The following is a 21167-nucleotide window of genomic DNA, read 5'->3' on the forward strand; positions in this document are numbered from 1 at the left end:
GCGTCCACGCAGAAAACTCCAGGCCATTATCTTTAATTAGATCCTATGCCTTTTCTTATCTACTTCTGAAAATAAGTTATTTTCATGCTTTTTATAAATTTAGATAATGGAAATACAAAATTTTTTGCATGTCGCTGCAAAAAATTGGGACATTGCATAATTCAGCAATGATTGTCACATTAGAAGGAAAATATTTCCTTATGGTACAAACCATTTCAAAAAAGTTGAAGTGTGTAAATTGATGAAGAATACCCTCAGTGTCCCTGCTCTTGTAAAGAGTGGGCGGCAGTTCCCCACGGGAACTCCTGAAGTCAGCGTGGACTCAGTGTAACCAGGTCCCTGCCTTTTTCCAGTTCCACCAGAGTTAAGGCAGAAGTTTGGCAGTGCCCTCTCAAATAAATTCAGGACCCACCTTTTTTTATGAAAATGCGTGAGTGGATATTATTGGCAGCATTGGTTCAAACAATATCATACAATGGTGTATTCGCTCTCCTGTAATGTCATGATATGCCAAATCCAAATGTGGTGAGACATTTTTATTGAAAAGAGCACAACTTTTGTTGGGACATCTTTGCATAATTATATCTGTATCAGTATAAGACTATGGTTTCTGATAACAGAGTTTCAAAGCCTTAAGCTGCTACATTCAAATATCTGCAAATATTCCATAGTAAAGATGGCAATATTTCCATTTACATTTCTATTTTCACATTACTTTGGTGGCTATGTTCAAGTCAGGATGTTTCTTAGTAACATCCGTCCTGACCCTTTTCATTTCTGAACCAGCATTAATCTGAGGGACAGTGCAGCTTGGCACTCAATTTAGTTACTGGGACATTATCTAATCCCAAATAGGCCATCTTGCTTTTCATGGAGCCCACCAAGAAGACCAGTTAGGTCAAAGCCAGGAAACTGAGGATTGTGAACAGTGGAAGCAACCATCACTTGAGCATTCTGATATCCATCCGCACAATGCTATTTATGGCCAGTTCAGAAGTACTAGTGATTAAGTAATGCATTACGCCTTGAGAAGTATGAAATTGTTCATCCATGCACGTACATGTTGATTGGCTGGTTTCTGCTAAGTGAGATGATCAAATTCAATATACAGGGTATGGTAGTGTAATGGTTATGTTACTCGACTAATAACGCTGAGGCCTGGTCCCTGTGGCAAATGGAACATAGGAACAGGAGTAGGCCATTCAGCCCCTCGTGCCTGCTCCGCCATTTGATAAGATCATGGCTGATCTGTGATCTAACTCCATATACCCGCCTTTGGCCCATATCCCTTAATACCTTTGGTTGCCAAAAAGCTATCTATCTCAGATTTAAATTTAGCAATTGAGCTAGTATCAATTGCCATTTGCAGAAGAGAGTTCCAAACTTCCACCACCCTTTGTGTGTAGAAATGTTTTCTTATCTTGCTCCTGAAAGGTCTGGCTCTAATTTTTAGACTGTGCCCCCTACTCCTAAAATCCTCAACCAGCGGAAATAGCTTCTCTCCATCCACTCTATCTGTTCCCCTTAATATCTTATAAACTTCGATCAGATCACCCCTTAACCTTCGAAACTCCAGAGAATACAACCCCAATTTGTGTAATCTCTCCTCGTAACTTAACCTTTGAAGTCCGGGTATCATTCTAGTAAACCTACGCTGCACTCCCTCCATGTCCTTCCGAAGGTGCGGTGCCCAGAACTGCTCAAAGTAATCCAGGTGCGGTCTAACCAGGGTTTTGTATAGCTGCAGCATAACTTCTGCTCCCTTGTACTCTAGTCCTCTAGATATAAAGGCCAGCATTCCATTAGCCTTATTGATTATTTTCTACACCTGTTCATGACACTTCAATGATCTATGTACCTGAACCCCCAAGTCCCTTTGGACATCCACTGTTTTTAACTTTTTACCATTTAGAAAGTACCCTGTGTTCTATCCTTTTTGGATCCAAAGAGGATGACCTCACATTTGTCTACATTGAATTCCATTTGCCACAGTTTTGCCCATTCACCTAATCTATCAATATCTCTTTGTAATTTTATGTTTTCATCTATACTGCTTACAATGCCACCAATCTTTGTGTCATCGGCAAACTTAGATATGAGACTTTCTATGCCTTCATCTAAGTCGTTAATAAATATTGTGAATAATTGAGGCCCCAAGACAGATCCCTGCGGGACTCCACTAGTCACATCCTGCCAATGTGAGTACCTACCCATTATCCCGACTCTCTGTCGCCTTTCGCTCAGCCAACTTCCTAACCAAGTCAGTACTTTTCCCTCGATTCCAGGGGCTTCTATCTTAGCTAACAGTCTCTTATGTGGGACCTTATCAAATGCCTTCTGGAAGTCCATAAAAATAACATCCATTGACATTCCCACTACTTTAGTCACCTCTTTAAAAAATTCAATCAGGTTTGTATAATCCAGAGAATTTGAGGTCATTCCCACCATGGTAGTTTGAGAAATTGAATTCAGTTTAAAAATAAATCTGATATCAGTAAAAGTGACCATGAAGCTCTTGGATTGTCGTAAAAACCTAACTGGTTCACTAATGTTCTTTAGGAAAGGGAACCTGCTCTTCTTACCTGGTCTGGCATATATGTAACTTCAGTCCCGCACCAATGTGAGACTGAACTCTTAACTGCCCTCTGAGGTGGCCTAGCAAGTCACTTAGGTGTACTAAACTCTATTTCAGGGCAACTAGGAATGGGCAATAAATGCTGCTTTGTCAATGATGCCCTTATCCTGAGAATGAATACAAAAAAAATGAGTCATGAACTTGACCAGTGGGAACCAAATTCCATTTGCCAATTTGATGTATAGGTGGTACTCACAAACATGGATGAACTTTAACACTTATTTAAAAGATGCAAAACATACCCACTATTGTTTAAATGATAACAGGGAAGAATTTTCTTTGGGTTCTCCCGGTTTCCCACTGTAACTTCGACAGAAATCCTGGAGAAACGGTGTTCATGGCAATTTTTAGCTATTTAAGCTAGTTCCCTGCGGGGTCCCCAATCTCCCGGATGAGAATCCCTGCAGATATTCCAGGTGTTGTCTTTTTACTCTGTTTTCCCTTTTTTCTTGTGCTTACAAACTAGCATTTGAAATTTTTTTTATACAGATCATTCCATTCTTCACTTCTACCTAATGAGGTAGGGACTGATAATGTAGTCCAAATGCCGTGGTGACAGTACCACTGGTATTTGGAAAGCTGTGTGTGCCTGCAGCACTTTTGACTGATCTTGTACTATAATGAGAAGTCAGTTCATTTTTATATCACAGCACACGATGCGAGGGAAACTCACCAAGGTCAAGGGGTGGGTTGCCAAGTGTCAACAGTTCTCATAAGACAGCTGGCTGCCCTTAAAGCTATCCAGCCAAAAGGTAGAAAGACGCCATTCCAGGATTCCAGGTTTGGAGGTCCAGCTGCTGGAGGTCCTGCTGATAAGGATTCTCCTTTTTAGAGTACAGTGATATCCTCTGGTGAATAGCAGTGCCAGAGCAAGCCTGGCTGAAGTTTACTGAAAGAGTGAATGCTGTCTCAACTGTGCAAGGAGCAGCTGAGGAAGAAATGTGCCGGTCTCCACAAGGTTGCCAAGGTGCTCACACTTTACCAAATTTATAACCTTATAATGCATGTTAACAGCATTTCACTGTAAATTTGGTGGAGCATGACAGAGGGAGAATGCATCGCACACTAGCAACTGTTCACTTACTTTCTAAATGCACAGGCATGCTCATGTTTTTGCCGGGCACTCTGTATTGCTGCCGTGCCAATGTGTTTGGCCTGTGATCCATTAAATGTGGAAAGCTACAAAACCAAGCACTCTGCATGCTCAAATAACATAGCTGCTGGCAGGGTACTGTGAGACACACATCTTATCTCATATTCCTCATTCCTCATTCTCTCTGACAGCAGAAGAAGGCCACATATAATAGATGTCAGCACAAGCAGACCAGAGGGGTGTCACCTACTCGAAGATCTTTAACTCTTTATGAGAAAAGGGCACTCCAGATTATAGATATGGAGGCAATAAGGGGGTAGGGGAGGTTGAGGGCCACCCTCAAGCTAAAACTGGTACTACCCTTCACTCTTTCTTTGCTATGTCCCTACTGCTCAGTCATTCATGTACTCCCTCACACACAGACATACACTGCAGCACAGTAGCATAATATAATAGAATGACTTGCTATGTAAACTCTGTCATCTAAGTTCCCCTTTGATCCTCTAGATACCCAATCTCTGCCCTAAAACAAGCACCTACAAGCTTTGGGGCCATCTATGAGCAAGTCCGCAACCCGCATCAGCGCAAAGCTGCGCATCCGTGTGACTAAGCTTCAGACCATCGTGTAGAGCATGGTCACTCCAGGGCCATCTTCAGTGAAGCTCCCCTTAACTGAGGTCCTAATCTCAGGCATCACTTCCATAATGAATGCTCTGACTTTGGCTGGAGAGATGTTGGGCTCCAATTTACAGCAGTTTGCCATCATGCCAGAGAATTAGATGGAGACGACCATAATGCAAGGTTTCAACAGCCTCGTTGCTGCCCACTGGTCGTTCCTTTCTGTCTCTTTTTTCTCTCTCTTAATCCAATCTTTCTTTCCCTCTCTTTGTTTCCGTTTTTCTACCTGATTTGACATTGAATTCACCCACTCAATCCTTGCACTTTTTACAATCCTTTAGTCTGATCGGTTAAGGAGATACACAGTTGCTTGCCCTGTTCACTCAGGTCCCTGATGCCCTGTTTCCCTCGCTGTGCCGTTATCAGCTCGCACTTTCAGCAACTTGCCATACAAAATATTAAAAAACCTAAACATGCAAAGGCAAGTCTAACTAATGGCAGACGCTGTTAGATGCCCTGCTACTGCAAATAATGGCCCTTTGTTTCACATCAGGGTGCCGATAATGCAGTGATCGGCACTCGATACGTAGATCTACATTGTGAATAGGAGACCCATAGGTGCTCAAGGCAGAGCCATCCTTACCCCACCAGCTACAATTAAAACCTGAAGGAATGAGACTCCGCGCTTGTGGAACCATATTTATAATTTTAAAAACAATGAGTGAGAGTAATCTTGGGATATATATTTTCCAGTTCGGGTATTAAACTCTTACTGTTCCAAACTTATGAGATTTTACAGGGCTAGCTCCACTGTGCTGGAATTAGGGACTCGTCAAAGGATGGGTGGGAAATACGCATATCAGCAGCCCAAAAATTTAAAGGGGTAAAATTTGTCATTGCTTCAACAAAGACTGTATTGGCCAAAAAATGTAGCTGGCCAAATAAATGTGGAGGCAGGAAATGTATTCTATGAGCAAGTGATAGAGCAGCACAGCAACCTGTTTGGTGGCTGGTGAAGTAGAGGTGCTGCTACATGAGTTGGGTGCAAGGAAGGTCGCCCCATCTGACATTCCACACAACAGTAGTGCAGAATCAACTCTGTGTACATTAATCACATAACCCTGAAACAGATTCGGAAGAAAATGTCGCATCTTAAGGGAGCTGCCAAGGTAAGACTACCCAACATTGCCATTTGCCAGACAAATAGCACAAAGTTTTGCCTATCCCACATTTGCTGTTCCCCCACATTTACAGTTGGCCCATACCAAGCCTTCAAACAACCTTACAGCTCTTTCATTGCTGTGAAGACAGGCCATGGTGGTTGCAATATTCAAACCACATAAAGACCCCCAACTCTGCAGGGAGTTACCAACCAATATCATTACTCTGCTCAACCTACAAGCTATATAAGTGGATGACAATGGATAGAATAGTGCCAATCGTGGAAGGGCAGCTAGCTGATGACCATGCTAATGTCCACCCAGGGTATTCATGCTGTGGACAAGTTGCAAACTTAACCCAATACATCGAAGATGGCTTTGAAACCTGCAAAATTTACAGGGGCTGTTTGTTGATCTGTAGCCTGCTTACAATACTGTGAACCATCGTGTACTTCTACTAAAACGGGCAAGAATTTTGAGAAATAGCAAGATCAACTCCACCCTGTTCCAGAATCAGAATTTCTTTGTCGAGATGGATGGGCAGAAAAGTTGGTGGTGTACTCAAGGGAATGGATTGCCCCAAGGCTCTGTGTTAGTACCCCTGCTGTTTAAAATCTACACAAATGACCAACAAGAATTCCCTGACATGCAAAGATTCATCTATGCAGATGATCTTTGCATCACTACCCAATTGGAAAGATTTGAGGACGTGCAGTGCATTCTAACTGATTCCCTGGGGGGAGTTTTAACCCCCAAGGATGGGTGGGTTGGAGGCAGGTGGGAAAGTAAAAATTGTAAAAATGTCAAACCCGACCCCAACTCACCTCCAAACTGCCCACTTCTGGTTTTAACGGAGGCGGGTCGGGGGACGGACGATCAATTTGCTCTTAAGAGGTCGATCAGTGAAATCTTTTAAGGACACCATTTTAACAGCTTTTTCCTTTTTAACCCATGGGACTGATGATAATATGACCAAGTGGCAACTGAGAAACGACCTCAGAAGTGAATGTGGAGAGCTTTGGTAAATACTTGGGGCTCAATTTCATGGGGAAATTCCTGGTTCATTGGGGGCGTGGGGCTCCAAAATTCGGGGAAATCCCATTCGGGTTCGGAAGCCAGCTCCAACCCGCCAACTTCCAAGTTCCCCGTGGACACACCTGCGTGCGGGCATCCCGAGTCCAGAAGTCCCGCCGGCAATTAAAGCCAGCGGGATGATAGTTAAAGAGCCAAATGTACCTCATTGAGGTACTTTAGGCACTTGTGACAGATTACGTACTTAGAACAATTTTGAACTTACCTGGGCAGCTTGCCCACCGCTTCTGATTCACACCTGGTGAAACCAGGCGTGAAGGGCCAGATCAGGCAAAAAGAAATGAAATAAATTAAATAAAAAACCATTGCATGAAGTTAAAAGACAAAATGAACCTACGTTTCCACCCTGCTCTGATGTCTGATATCTCCCTCTCCGATCTCCCCCTCTTCACCCCCTGATCTTCCATTCTCCCTCCTGGTCTTCCCAGTGCCAGATGATGTTTCACTCTCTCTCTCTTTCTCTCCACCACCCCCCCCCCCCCACCTCCACCCAGCGTTGCAGCTCCTGATGGCAGCCAGCCTGTCAATCAGGCTAGCTGCCGGGCACGAAACCCGGAGAGGACGTTAATCGTCATCAATCGTGATGCGATCACGTTGGAAACGGTAAGTTTTGTTTATGTCACGCGCTCCTTCACCCGCCCCCCACTGCCAACCCGCCACCATTTCAAAATTGAGCCCTTGAACACTGCCTCCTGATGTAGTGCCCTTGTCAACATCCTGTATTCCCGAGGAACTATTTGAGATAAATGACAACACTGGATCCTGGCTGCGGTTTTGGAGCGACAAGCTATGATGACAATGATTGCTTATTATGCAGGCCCGCTTTGCAATAGGGCAACTTACCACTGGCACCCTTCACGCACACATCTTTAAAGAACTTCATAAATAAAATCAGTGACGCAACCTGCCTACGTGGTGCATGGTCATTTACTGGCACAGAGGATGGGCTGCAGGATAGCTACATGATTGCCATCAAAGACTCAATTACTTTGGGAAATGAAGCATTGTGGTGACATTGGGCAGCTGTGTCATGCTATATTGCTTTTCAGTGGGAAAGGAAATAAAAGTGCTGGTCATGCTGATGTATGCTTCAGTCATCTGTTTGATATACATGTGGACAACACATTGGCTGACACTGCAGATGATCCTTAAGTTAGCCTTGAAGGAGGTGGAGACAAAATTGTTGACTGTCACTGGCATGGTTGTCCTGGTGGTGTTGGTTGGCTGCAGGTGTTCTGACAGCAGATGGCATAGCCCTGTACCTGGCTCCATGCTGTCCCAGAGCTCATGTAGCTAGTTCCCCATGATCATTGCCAGGTGGGTATGTCAGGCCATACAGATATGATTAGTGGAATAATGACAGATGTAGACTCTGGTGCCTGTTTTTCTCCCTGGCATGCTATTACCAATTCAGGGTCTTCCATTATACCGTGTCAAGTTCAGGGCATCAGTTGTTCCCACAAGCAGATCCCACATTCCTTATGTTCTGAAGTTTACTCACATTGCCCGATATCTATAGCCCCAATTTTAAATTGGAGCACGAGTTCGCCAAGGGGGCATTGTGGTGAGCATCAATCTCGCCTGGCCGTGCTGGAGTGGAGCCCAGGCCATATTAACTCCCAGGACTCATTTCCATCTTCCAGCTGAATCTCCTTCCCGATCCCAGTGGGAATCAGTGCCTGGCCGATGGACAGGAACGGGACTTTGGGCGGCATGAGGCCGTCGCCGGGAACCAGCAGTTATGGTTCCCGACAATCAGGTAAGTGAGTCGGCAGGGAGGCAGGCGATCCGGAGGCCATTGTGGTCGAGGGAGGGGGGGAGCCCGGGGCAGGGGAAGCCCAATGTTTCCTTGTGGAACCCGGAGGAGCATTGCTCCTGCTGGCCCACAAGGAAACCATAAACAATTGAAAAATCTTACCTTCTCGGCCTCTTTTTGTGCCTGCTCCCGCCTGCCACCAACTTTCTCTGGCTGGCCTGGCACTGGTCATGTAACCATGCCTGCACATTAAAATCACATTGGGGTCCTAGTTGATTCCTATTTACCTGCAGGGTGTGCCTCACACTGCTCGAAATCCACCAGTTAAATTGAGAGAGGGAGTGATTATGGCACCAACCTCGAAGGGAGGACACTGCCTTTATTTCAAGCTTCTAAATGCCCCATTCTTGTCTGACACAGGGGTTTAAATCGCCAGTAACTCAGGATATGTAACAATGACATACGAACTGGACGCCATAAATTCACACATGCCCTCAAGTGTGCTTTCCACAATCTTTCAGTGGGCAGAACTGATAAACACTCTGGCAAGACGAGGTCAATGACAAATCATTGCTGGTTTATTTTGCAGAATACACGTGATTGAACAAATGTAGCATTTCCAGACTTTTTTAAACTTCTCCTGCAATGTTCCCCATAACAACAGAAAATAACTAAAACATACTACGCTATCCCGAATAGCAGACGGAATATTCATGTCTTTTTTTATTTCTTTTCGAGTTAGCTTCTGACTGGGAAAACTAACCTGCTATATCTCAGTTCCCTGCTCAGGCTAAGACCTGCCTTCTAGCAGCCTTTGTTAGACCTCACTGGCTCTGAATATGTTTCTTTTCTCTACTTTAATTCTGACTCCATGAAGTGGAATCTCAGCACATTACCCTGGCAACCACCCCTGCTGAGCTCAAACAAATCGAATCATCTCAACCACAATAGGTATGAACAATCACCAAAATCTCCAAAACAACTTTCATTCCCTAAAGCGCGCTGGTTCAGACACCCCGTCTGAACCCCATTTCACATCTCCCAGCCCTGTCGTGCTGTGAATTTAACCTCTTGGAAGCTAAATTTAACCAAACAGTTTCATTTTTAACATATATTACATCCAGGTTCCCTCATGGAGGCAAAGTCAGAAATCCCAAAATGTGACAATGCCTTCTTTCATCTTGTATCACTTCAACCATGAAATACTATATTTGTGGAGCTTTAAAACCAATGAGCATCATTATTTTTAATCTGACTTGACAAACACCAAGAGATTCTTCATTTGTTGCTCCATGAGCTCCTGTGAAAGTAAGAGCCCCTCATTTCTTCAGTTTTTCCTGCTCTGCTGCAATCTTGCAAATGCTTCAGTTACAGTCGGCTTTCCAGTGAATTAGCAGATAATATTTGGCTATTTTAGATTCCACACAAGCATTATGTACTGTTAGGAGAATTTTTTTATATGAAAATTTTTATTCATAAGAACACAAAAAAAATTAAGTCAATACTAAAAATTAGAAAATAAAAAAAGGTTAAAAAGCCCCATCATTAATGGAATTTCCTGTAGGCTCACTCCACATGAGCAAATCCTAAGCAAATGGAAAATCTTTTTAGGATTAATTTTAGTACATTATAATATTCAAATGCATCTATGTTTCCTTTTCAGCAAGACCACTTTAGGCCAGTCTAAAGGCCTGCTGGAAAATCACACTTGGCACCAAATTGGCATAAATCTGGTTCTATGACTCTGGGCCAAATTTTCCGGTCCCCCAGCACCTGTTCCGCTCCTATACCACTGGGTTTAGGTCCTGGACAATGTACCCTTTTGTCTGTCACTAGCTATTAACCTTTGTGCTCTGGTCTATGATAACATTTGAACCTCCTAAATATTGTTTGTAAACCAAACTTTTTAGGGGATTGTACTCATCAAATTTTAAATTATGGCATTTCATTAATATTTGGTCTCATTTAAATTAAAAATGCAAATGTTATGTTAGCGCCTGTAAACGTATACTTTATTGTACCCTACTTCCAAAAGCACCTAATGTACCACATTCTGTTTTATGGATTAAAAGTAAGTTGCGGATTAACTTATACTCTCTTTAAATAGGCATACATTTTGGGTTCCAAGAACGTCCTAGATGCGTCCAAGAATAATATCAGTGTTGAGATGTAGTAATTGCAAGCCCTGCCCAGTGCTGTATTCTGACAACATTCTAAGCCATTTCCTGGCCAGGTACCCAGTCATCTGGACGTACTGTGAGCTCTGAACTTTTGGCCACTTGTTTCTATAGCAACTGTAGTAAATAACATTTAACTTGTTTCCCGCTTAAGGTTTTAGTACATTATTTTGAATACTATCAAAAAATAATTGGAAGCTATATCATTAAACAGCTGAAGTCTTAAGTTACTTTGATTATTCTTTGCTGAATACCCATGTTCAGTTTTGTAAAATCAGCTGCAGTTTGCCCCATCACCGGAAACATGAACTTAATGTGAAAAATAGGAACTTTTCTCAAGTGTAGCTTGCCTAAACTCTTCATAATTACAGCTTTGAAATTGTACTTTTCTGTTGATTATGATCCCCTGAGTTCTCTAAAGAAGGGTCTACTAAATATTCCACAAAGTTTTTTTGTAGAAATCTTCAGAAATTTTCCAATCGGAATTTCTTAAACCAAACTACTCAATGCTGCCTTCAGTGAACAGAACTTTCCGAGCTCAATTTCAAACAGAGTATGCTGTAAATCATTCTTTTCTCCTTAATCTCCACTACAATTACATATGTGCAGTTTCCAGTACCTTCATGTGTAATGAAAGATTTGAAAATACATTCACACCCTTTACTAAAGCCAACATAGTAAAATAATTTTGCAGATCGCCAGTGTACAATTGAAGAAAATGGTGTGCCAAATGCAATGATATATAAGACATGATGCTTTTTTGAAACTGTACTTGGAAAGTTTAGTTTTCAACATAGACACCAATTTACTCAGTGTCTTGTGATGCCAGCAGATTAAAACTCACATAATCTATCCCTGTACATCCTATCACTAATGTTGGAGCAGCTTGGCTTAAAATAGTTTCTAAGTATCTCACAGTATTACGTTAAATATTTCATGTAACAAATAGCTCCTAATAAAGTGAATTTGGTAACCAAATCTTTCCTGACAGTCTGCAATTGTGTCTCCATTTTAGCTTATCTTTTACTATGGAAGTAATGATCACTGGTGCCCAATCACGTATTATGAAGATATGAAGAGAAGCTTTCCTGAAGGGACTATTCATCTCTGCCAAAAAGGAATTCGCCATGCCTTTGTTTTGGATGCCAGTGTGGAGATGGCTCAAATGCTCATAGACTGGTTATATACAGATCTAGCAAAATTGTAATAGAGCCTTAGTATGTGTAAAATGTAAAATATAAATGATTTTTTAAATGACATAATATATGACGCATTACATAGTCTTAAAATTCTAATGTGTTCTAGAGTTGAACTATGGCACTAAAGCTAGCTCATTTAAACAAAAATAAATTAAATTTTAGACATATCTCCCAGACAGGGCTTGGAAAATCATTTGCTAGGATGACTACTTGGTTACAGCAGCTTTCAAAATATTTGTGACTGCCCTGTAATTTTTATATCTTATGTACAGCCCCTGCATAAGTAAATCTGTTTTATATCAGGGTCATTTTTATGGACTAATAATTGTTGGCATTCACTGTCTACTTGCAGTTCATTAGGTTAGTTTTAGTTTTCAATCAAGGGAGCATTGTAGGTTTGTTGAAAAGTATAGATGCAACTTATCCAGAGCCCTGCCAAACCCCAGCAAGGGAAATGATTACAATATGCTTTAAAATCATCTTGCTTTATTTGTCAAAATCACATTTATCAGATCTCGCCTGACCAGAAACTTGTCAAGACCAAATTAGCTATTAAGATATTTCCAGAAGTAGGAAGCACTGTGCTATTGTGTCTGGCGTCTGTTGTAGGCACTGACATTTGCCTAAAATAAAATAAATTGTTCCAGTGATGATATTGGTAAAGATTTTTTTTCCCTCTGGAGCAGCTATACTTCAATAATGCTCAGTAGAACTTAGCTATTGTCTTTGACTAGCTACTGAGAAAAGTATGTTTATTGAAGAGCAACTATTAAATTTCATTAAAACCACAACTAAATGAGGTAATTTTCTACAGTGCAACGGTATTTGATTTTGTTTTTTGGACCCAACTTTGTATATCTTTTTTTTTCATCTCTTCATTCCTTCTTTATGTCTTTCCAGTCAAGGAGGCAGGCAGCGAGACTGCTTCTGGGCCTCTTCCAATGTATTTGCCACTAGAAGAGCAGATACCAGAAACATGTCCTATGATTTTTCCTTCTTTTGCTGTAGAGAATCAACTGACCTTTACTGGTTACAGCTCCACCTTCCTGACAGTACAAAGGAGAATGGGAACTCACTGGCCTAGACTTTCAGCCCGCCTCCTGACGATTTTTCTATAGACCTGGGAGGGGCATGTGGCTGCATGCCTCTACCGCCCCCCACCCTTGACCCCCACCAACTCCCCAACATTTCTTAAGGGTGGACCTGGCAACCTAAAATACATGCGCCCATATGTGGACAAGTACATGCAAATTAAATTAAAAGGAGGGAAATACAGTTTCCACTGTATTTCCAGCTGTTTACCTCAGTTGTATGCTGAGGCAACCTGTTAGGCCCCAGCATCCAGCATTATAAAGTCAGTGGATGGAGCTTCAAGGATTTCAATGAAGAGGAGGGCTGTGCACAGGCCCCATCAGCATCAGTCAAGATTTTTTGTCAGGCAGTTGATAAACTGCCTCTTCTTTCTACTGCAGCAGCAACCCCCCCCCCCCCACCCCCACACCGAGACCTTCTGCCGCAATTCTCCACACCCCCCCCTCAATCTAGCACAACTCCCCAGCACAGGCCAGAGAGCTACCTCCCACATGCAAATGAGCCCAAGGACACAAATAGGGCCAGAGTCAGGAGGGTATTTCTGGGACAGATAGAAGTCCCTTCCCACCAGAGATATGACCCCAGCAGAAAATCCAGACTACTATGTGCAAATTGCATGTCTGCACCCTTGTTCCTATAGTTCATTTTACCATAATTCATATTTTCTAAATTCTAATTCTAACATTTTTTGTCTCAACCTCCATGTGTTACAAGCTAAGCTCTGCTCTGCTGCAAATTATATGAATATTGCCCTATTTAGGGTCTCAATGTTGCCTCCTCCAGACAAAAAAATGACTGTCCAGCCTGTATTATAAAGCCCAAAGGCCTGAGGCCTCACCTGCACCCATCATGCCACTGTATGCACTTGGAGCCTGTGCACAAGGTTATTATTGTCTATAAATGTATTTCAATAAAATTAGGAGGTCTGTTCCCTTCAGTTGTACCCTTGTTGTTTAGGTACATTGTTGTAGTTGCTGTATCTGAGTAACTGATTGTTTCTGCACTGTTTTGATCATGTTGCACGAAGGAAGTTATTGAAACCTGTTAGAGCCTTCTTGATGGCTGCTTAAAACTGTACTACATATTTTGTTAATGACTGTTTGCACAGCTTTAGTTGTTAGAGAGCCGATTACCTCCCTGCTATGGGTATTCCTATGGCCATACCTTTATTTGTAGGTTCAGGATGTTAATCAGAGAAGGTATGCCAGGCAGATGGTATTGCAGCTTAGATGCTCCATTCGGAGACATCCTTACACTGACACTTATGTATGTAGGGCGCAGGTCTCTTATCTGGACCCATTGTAAGAAACCTGCCAGCGCTGTCTTTGATTCCTGGAGGAAGCCGTCACCACATTCTGCACACTCCAGCAGGAGATCTCCATCACATTTACCAATCTTCAGTTCATAATTCAATCAAGCAGTTAACTGGCACATTGTTTGCCAAGACCAGGGATTCATTACATTTCGTGTCAAAAGCAGTGGCAGCAAGAAAGAGTCCTTTACTTCGACCATATGGCAGCATTCCCCTAAGTGCAGGGCATCACCGCCTATACTCGTGGCTGTGCACACCCCTAGCATGAGCACAGCCCTTGTTAATGGATAGAAAGGGCTACCATTCCATCAGTGTACAGATGATCTGCGACCACAGGAACGTAATCATGCATGTGAATTCACCTTTCTTTGGCATCGCCCATGATTCATTCATCCTCTGACAATCAACAGTGTCAACCTTATATAACGGGCCAAGAAGACCCCAGGGATGGTTTTTGTGAAGATAAGTCATGAAACCATGCCTCATGGCATCAGTGCAGCAACGAAGGATAAGAGCTCAGAAGAGGTGCAATTAACACACGCATCCACCTGGGTCATAGTAGAACAAATCTTCATCATCTTGGAACGACAATTCCATTGCTTGGACCAATCGGGGAGTTCTACAGCATAGTCCAATCAAGGTTTGTAAGATTATTGTTGCCAGCTGTGTCCTCCACAACTTTGCCCTGAAAAGGGGCCTAACGAAGGAGCAGCCAAGAGAAGTAAGACAGCAAAAAAGCCGAGAAAGATGATGAGGCCGAACACAAGGGAACAGAATTGCCTGCTGAACAAGTTGCTCAGACTACTGCAATTATCATATAAGATGTAATCACACAAACATTTCATTAATAGCCTTTTCCTGCCAATGCGTAACTGTTTCCCCCTGCCCCACGTGTGCTCAATCCTCATGCCAAGTAAAACTTTCCCTCTATTGGGTCAGGCTATACATTAGCATCCATGAATGCAGCCTCATTTCTCCTCAAGAATCTGAATTACCCTCGCACCAAAATAGCTGTCAGGATAGTGCAGCTTTTATTAATCCTTACTAAATATGGTGTTGCTGTGATCAGTGTGTTTTTGCCCCTGTACTTCCCTTCCTAATCTTGTGCTCTGTCTAGGCATTCCTCCAACGAGAAGAGGAAGTGAGATGGATGGATGTTGGCTGCCAGTTCTTGCCTCCAGGGTAGTTAGTGACCCAGTCCCTCCGTCTGGCTCCAAAGATAGCCCTGCAAGTGAAGGCACCACATTCACTGATGAAGGGCTGCCTGGGTCTGTGTGATCAATAACTCTACTGTAATCATTTGAGTGGGGTGGCATGGAAGATAGGATACTGCATTGCCTTAGAGACATGAGCATCATCCAGGCCATTCTCCTGCTGCTGGGCACTCCCTCACAGATCTGTATAAGAGCAAACTTCTAAGAAGCAATGAGGTAATTGAAGCCCTATGTTAATGCTGTCTCAATCTGATTTCCCTCCCACCACCCCCCCCACCCCATCTCACCACAGTTAATCCAAAGGAGAAAGACTGCTGTAGATTGGATGTCAAAGTCTCTATAGCATTAGTCAAAACATTTATGAGAAGCTAAGCCTGAGTTTAGAACATTGGCTAAGGAGTCCTCTGCTGCAAAGGGCCCTGGACTGGCACATTCTTCATGGCAGTCTGCAGCACTGCACAGATGTGGGTTGTGCATTCCTCCATGGATAGGCCTAAATTGTACTAGCTGCATGGCACAGTTTTTAAAAGACCCCATGAAGTCCTGCTTTTGAACTACTAAAGAACCTTTGTAGGCAGACCCTGTGAAGTTCAAATCCCTCAGCACAGCAGTTGAAGAGGCCCTCCAGCTTGCCTTTGGGCCAGCAGATTGCATCTCCTGCAATTCTACCTGCACTTTTTTCACCCTCTTTCATTCTCAATGTCTCACCAAGTACTCCCACCTGCAACTTGCCAACAGGCCCCCCATAAATGGATATATCCGTACTGATTTTTTTTTATTCGTTCATGGGATGTGGGCACGCTGGCAAGGCAGCATTTATTGCCCATCCCTAATTGCCCTTGAGAAGGTGGTGGTGAGCCGCCTTCTTGAACTGCTGCAGTCCGTGTGGTGAAGGTTCTCCCACAGTGCTGTTAGGTAGGGAGTTCGAGGATTTTGACCCAGCGACGATGAAGGAACGGCGATATATTTCCAAGTCGGGATGGTGTGTGGCTTGGAGGGGAACGTGCAGGTGGTGTTGTTCCCATGTACCTGCTCCCCTTGTCCTTCTAGGTGGTAGAGGTCACGGGTTTGGAAGGTGCTGTCGAAGAATCCTTGGCGAGTTGCTGCAGTGCATCCTGGGGATGGTACACACTGCAGCCACTGTGCGCCAGTGGAGGAGGGAGTGAATGTTTAGGGTGGTGGATGGGGTGCCAATCAAGCGGGCTGCTTTGTCCTGCATGTTTGCCATTAAGATTTTTTTTTAGCTTACATTTTTATTACCTGTATTCAACAACATTTAAACTTTCATTTATGATCCTTGCATTCTCCCTGTGTTGAAATAAAGATTCATTGCACCTTCTCATACTCTTCCCAGAACCTCAAAACCAAACTGATTCTAAAACTAACATGGCACCACCAACATCCATCTATAGGACAGAACATTATTGCTGGTTTAAATTTTAACTTTTGTCATTGCTTTCCCCACAGGGTCAATTGCTTGTTACAACCACAACAATGACGAACACAATCACATCAGATTTTAAACTAATTTGGATATTTAGACTGCATCTCCAGTTGTTGGTTGAAGGAAGAATTATAAATGCAAAGCATCAAACAGTTCCCTTGTTACATCTGCTGTTAGTGTACAGTAAGAGAGAAGGATGTTATAGTAGATGAAAGCAAGCTTCCATAAGTCTCATTAAGAGGGCTGTCTTACAGATGGATGGACACAAAGATTTACAAAGAAGATGCTGTATGATTAACAGTGTGACACTTGTAACGACAAGAATGAGCTAGATCAGAATGTGTGCGAGCCTAATGCAATGACAGTCCAGCAGATGAGATTTATTGCACTGTAAGTCAAACGAAGCTTCCAACATGTGGATCTGTAAGCATTTCCTTTGTGTGCTGTTTCAGTTCCAAACCTAAGGAAGCAGATTAGACCACTAAAGAAGGATTGTGGAACCAGTCACACCTTTTTATAATAACTTTCAGGGCATCTTCCAGTTGTACTGTTCAGTTGATTTTATTAGTGCAGATGGCATCTACTGATTATTTGCAGTGAAACTTTCTTATTTTGCACGTGCACACCAAAAGGCATGACAATTAATTGTAAAATGTCTTTATATAAGGCTCACAATCAGCTCACGTGATCAGTGTATACCCTTGGACCAATATTGATGAGTCATTTATTGAAAAAACACTTGGGCACAAAATGCCTTTCTGACTTTCTTCTTCACGGCTATGTGCTGACGGACTGCAACGTGTGAACCACAGAAGATTCAAACACATAGGGCTGGATTTTCCTCCGCTATCCCACCTGAAATAGGGCAAGATAGTGGCAGCAAAGGGGGCTAAATTGGGTGATGAGGCCTACTACTCTGTTCCTGCTCTGAGCTCCATTCCCCTATCCCAGCCCCACCAGGACTGCTACCAGCAGCTCCTTCCCCACCCGTCACATGTAAATGCTAGCTGGGGACATGGCCAGCTTCCAAACCAATTTTCCTGCTTCTGCTTCTCTTACCGCCAATCTATGAAACGCCTGAAGAAAGGTGCCAGTAGTCCTGGGATAGCTGTGATAACGTTCCAAAATTCTTGTAATGGAGGGACAGGGCCTAGTAGAGGCCCCTCCTCCCTTCAAAATGGTGCAATGCACTTGCGGCCAAGGCCTAAAAGAAACTTTTGGAATCCTCTTTGGGACTTTCCACTTCCTTAAATCCCCGACTGCCTCTTCTGAAGCTGCAGTATTGGTCCCGCTACAGTATCACCAGGATTTTGCTCCCTCACGGTGGTGTGTCTCTCTGTAGCTGGCAGGAATTCCGCTGAGAGTCCTCACTGCATGGGAAATGACCCCAACCTTAGGAAAGCGGTCTTGGTTGCAGTGGTCTCGAGGTTACAGGCAGAAGTCTCACCCTATTGCAATAACGATGTGAAGAGGAGAATCCTGCCCATAGAGTTTTCACCCCTAGGAATTTCAAACATGTGGCTGAATGTTGAGCCAGAGTGATAGTAGCTCATTAACAGTTTAGGTTACAAATGAGAGAGTCAACATCCAAAAATGAGCATTGGAAGTAGGCAATGTCAGCAGTTCTTCAGAATGTAGCAGCTGATTAAAGATATGCCTGCTTCAAATACTTGTAGAAAAAAAAATCAATAAATCACTGCCTATCATGAGTCTGAGCCAAAACAAGAGTAACAAAAAAATAATCAGGAACAAGAAAGACCATTAGTTCCATCCATGCACATCTTTCTAGTACCCTAATTCTCCTATCAGCATTTTGGACAGACTGAATGTTCTTTCTTTTACTGCCTCACCTGGCACATTATTCAAAACATTTATTGCTCTTTCAGTAAAGAGGCTTTTCCTAATTATGGTCATTTTCAAAGCCTACCTCTTTCCCATCATCCTTAACTGAGAATGATGTCATTGGATGGGCTTTAAACTGGAGTGATCGGTCTTCTGTACAAAGAGAAGCTTTACAGCTTAAAATAGTGCTAGCTACTGCTGTAGCAGTGTTATATCCTATTTGCTTTTCACTAATTTCCATTTATATGCTCTGGTCCTACTTTTTCTAGTTTACTTTTAATATTTTATATTTCATCACCAAGACTGCCTGCTTCCATTTCCGTAACATCGCCTGCCTCCACCTCTGCCTTAGTCCATCTGCTGCTGAAACTCTCATACATGACTTTGTCACCTCCAGACTCGACTACTCCAATGCTCTCCTGGCCAGTTTCCCATCATCCATGCTCTGTAAACTTCAGCTCATCCAAAACTAAGCTGCCCGTATCCTATCCCGCACCAAGTCCCACTGACTCATCACCCCTGTCCTCACTGACCTACATTGGCTCTCAGTTCTCCAACGCCTCCAATTTAGAATTCTTATTCTCATGTTTAACTCCCTCCATGGCCTTGCCCTGCCCTATCTGTGTGACATCCTCCAGCCCTAGAACCCCACTAGAACTCTCCATTCTTCTGACTCTAGCCTCCTGTGCATCACTCCCTCCCTCACTCCACCAACCTGGTCCTGGGCTAGGGTGTGGAAAATTTGGGCAGGGTTCCTGCTCCTGATTGCTATCCAGTGACTCCTGCTGCAAAATCCAGGCATACATATGTTGGTTAAGATCAGGATGGGGCTTGGCTGTGGTGCCTCTGGTAAAATAACTTGAAGACACTCACTGTCCAAATTCACATGTGAAGAATGGTCACAGACTGAGGTACCAGACAGTAGCCAATGCCCATGGAACCGTAGTCCAGCCCGAGTCAGTGACAGCAGGAGAGGAAAGGAGAAAAGATAATAAGAACCCAATCAGTGAGGAGTCAAAAATATATTTGGTTGTGTTATAGACTATAAAGCTGCAATTGATTAGTTCACAGGCATCCAGCTTTTCAGATTGTGCACATTTGTGGCCTATTAAAAGGTTGTGAACATTATTCAGGATGTGTATGAAGTGCAGATGTGCAAACTTCCTAATGTTTGCTACAAATTGTGGTTTGCCAAACCCACAAAATAATTGCAAACTTTTGGGAAAAGCTAGGGCATGGTAGAAATTTTATGACATTACTTGTAGTACATATACAGGCACTTTTTTGGCATGTATGTGCTATGGCTGATGAAACTTGATCTTGCTTTCTATTACAACTGCACTCCACTGCCCACTGAATATCACCAGGCCCTTATAATTTTTGTCTTCAATATGTAGCTACCATATAATTTGGAATTAAACGGTTTAGTTCAACATTTACTGAGGTTCATTTCTTTTTCCTGCTCTCAGTGGTAATCAGAAAACGTGCCAAGTTACTTAGCCAAGAAAAATGTCCTGCCTTGTTGTACCTTTGTATTCAACAGGTAACAAGAGTCAGAAACAAATCTTAAAACGAACTAAATCCCAGTGGTGAAGTCATTTTTTACATTATATTCCTCACTCTTTTCCATTTAATACTGCAAATGTTTATTATTTCTCTGGTCAGAGCACTCTAATATTACTTACTTAAAGCACCAAGGATACCATAGCAGATTTTTCTCCTAAGAATTATTAGTGAGTAGTGTGTTCAAAGAGGTTAAGGGATCATTTCCAAAGCCCACCTCTTTCCCATCATTCTTAACTGAGAATGATGTCATAGGGTGGGCTTTACACTGAAGTGATCAGTCTTTTGTACGAAGAGGAGCTTTACAGCTTAAAATAGTGCTAGCTACTGCTGTAGCAGCATAATACAGTTGACCTGCTCCTGACCTGTCCAAAGTAACATTTTAAAAAGGGTAAAGACTGGATGGCATAGCTAGGTATTTTGCCCATTCACCTCTGGGACTCAAGCCAAATCCAGCCCAGACTGAAGAGATAAGTCTTGTTTCTTTTTTAGCTGTAAAGACTTCATGTGAATTCAGTTTGGGTAATCGCAATTTACTTCTTAGGTGATGCAGACCCATAGCACAAACAATCCCTAATTTAGAATTGATTGCAATCTCATTTAAAGAGCCTAAAAGGACTTGGGAAACAGAACAATGCACACTAGTGCAGAAAGGGTACACTACAGAGGTTGGGGTCAGAATACAGAGAGCTGGCAATGTGTGATACTGGCTCTGCATGCCTGAAATGGAAATAATATTCTATTTCCCAGTATTGGCATCCCTTCCTTGTTCAACACAAATATTCAGAAAAAATAAAATCACAAAATGTGGATGCTACCTTATTCCTTTTTAAGTGATGATGATTTTTAAGCAGTTTCAAAGATCAGCTGTTATATGGATATTTTTACATCACGATTGTATTATGACTGTCAAGAAATATCTATGATATGAAAACGGATGATTTTCTTGTATATTCTGCCAGACTGACTG

General features: G+C 42.7%; 1 protein-coding gene across 3 annotated transcripts in view; it reads left to right on the forward strand.

Moving 5' to 3' along the window:
* Positions 1–21167, forward strand: part of ldah (lipid droplet associated hydrolase) — a 306360-nt gene that overhangs the window by 276799 nt on the left and 8394 nt on the right. Inside the window, exons 7-8 of one of the 3 annotated variants that reach the window (XR_010962896.1) lie at positions 7093–7201; positions 11547–11628. The exons of 1 other annotated variant lie outside the window; for it this stretch is intronic. Coding sequence is in view for 1 of the 2 variants with exons in the window: in XM_067984344.1 (XP_067840445.1) it covers positions 11547–11738 (192 nt within the window). In the remaining variant the exon portion in view is untranslated. Of the gene's footprint in view, positions 1–7092; positions 7202–11546; positions 12381–21167 lie in introns of those variants that run through there. One more of the 3 variants, XM_067984344.1, reaches the window with a different exon arrangement.

The sequence above is a fragment of the Heptranchias perlo genome, chromosome 5 (assembly GCF_035084215.1).
Source record: "Heptranchias perlo isolate sHepPer1 chromosome 5, sHepPer1.hap1, whole genome shotgun sequence".
In the NCBI taxonomy this organism is placed as follows: domain Eukaryota; kingdom Metazoa; phylum Chordata; class Chondrichthyes; order Hexanchiformes; family Hexanchidae; genus Heptranchias; species Heptranchias perlo.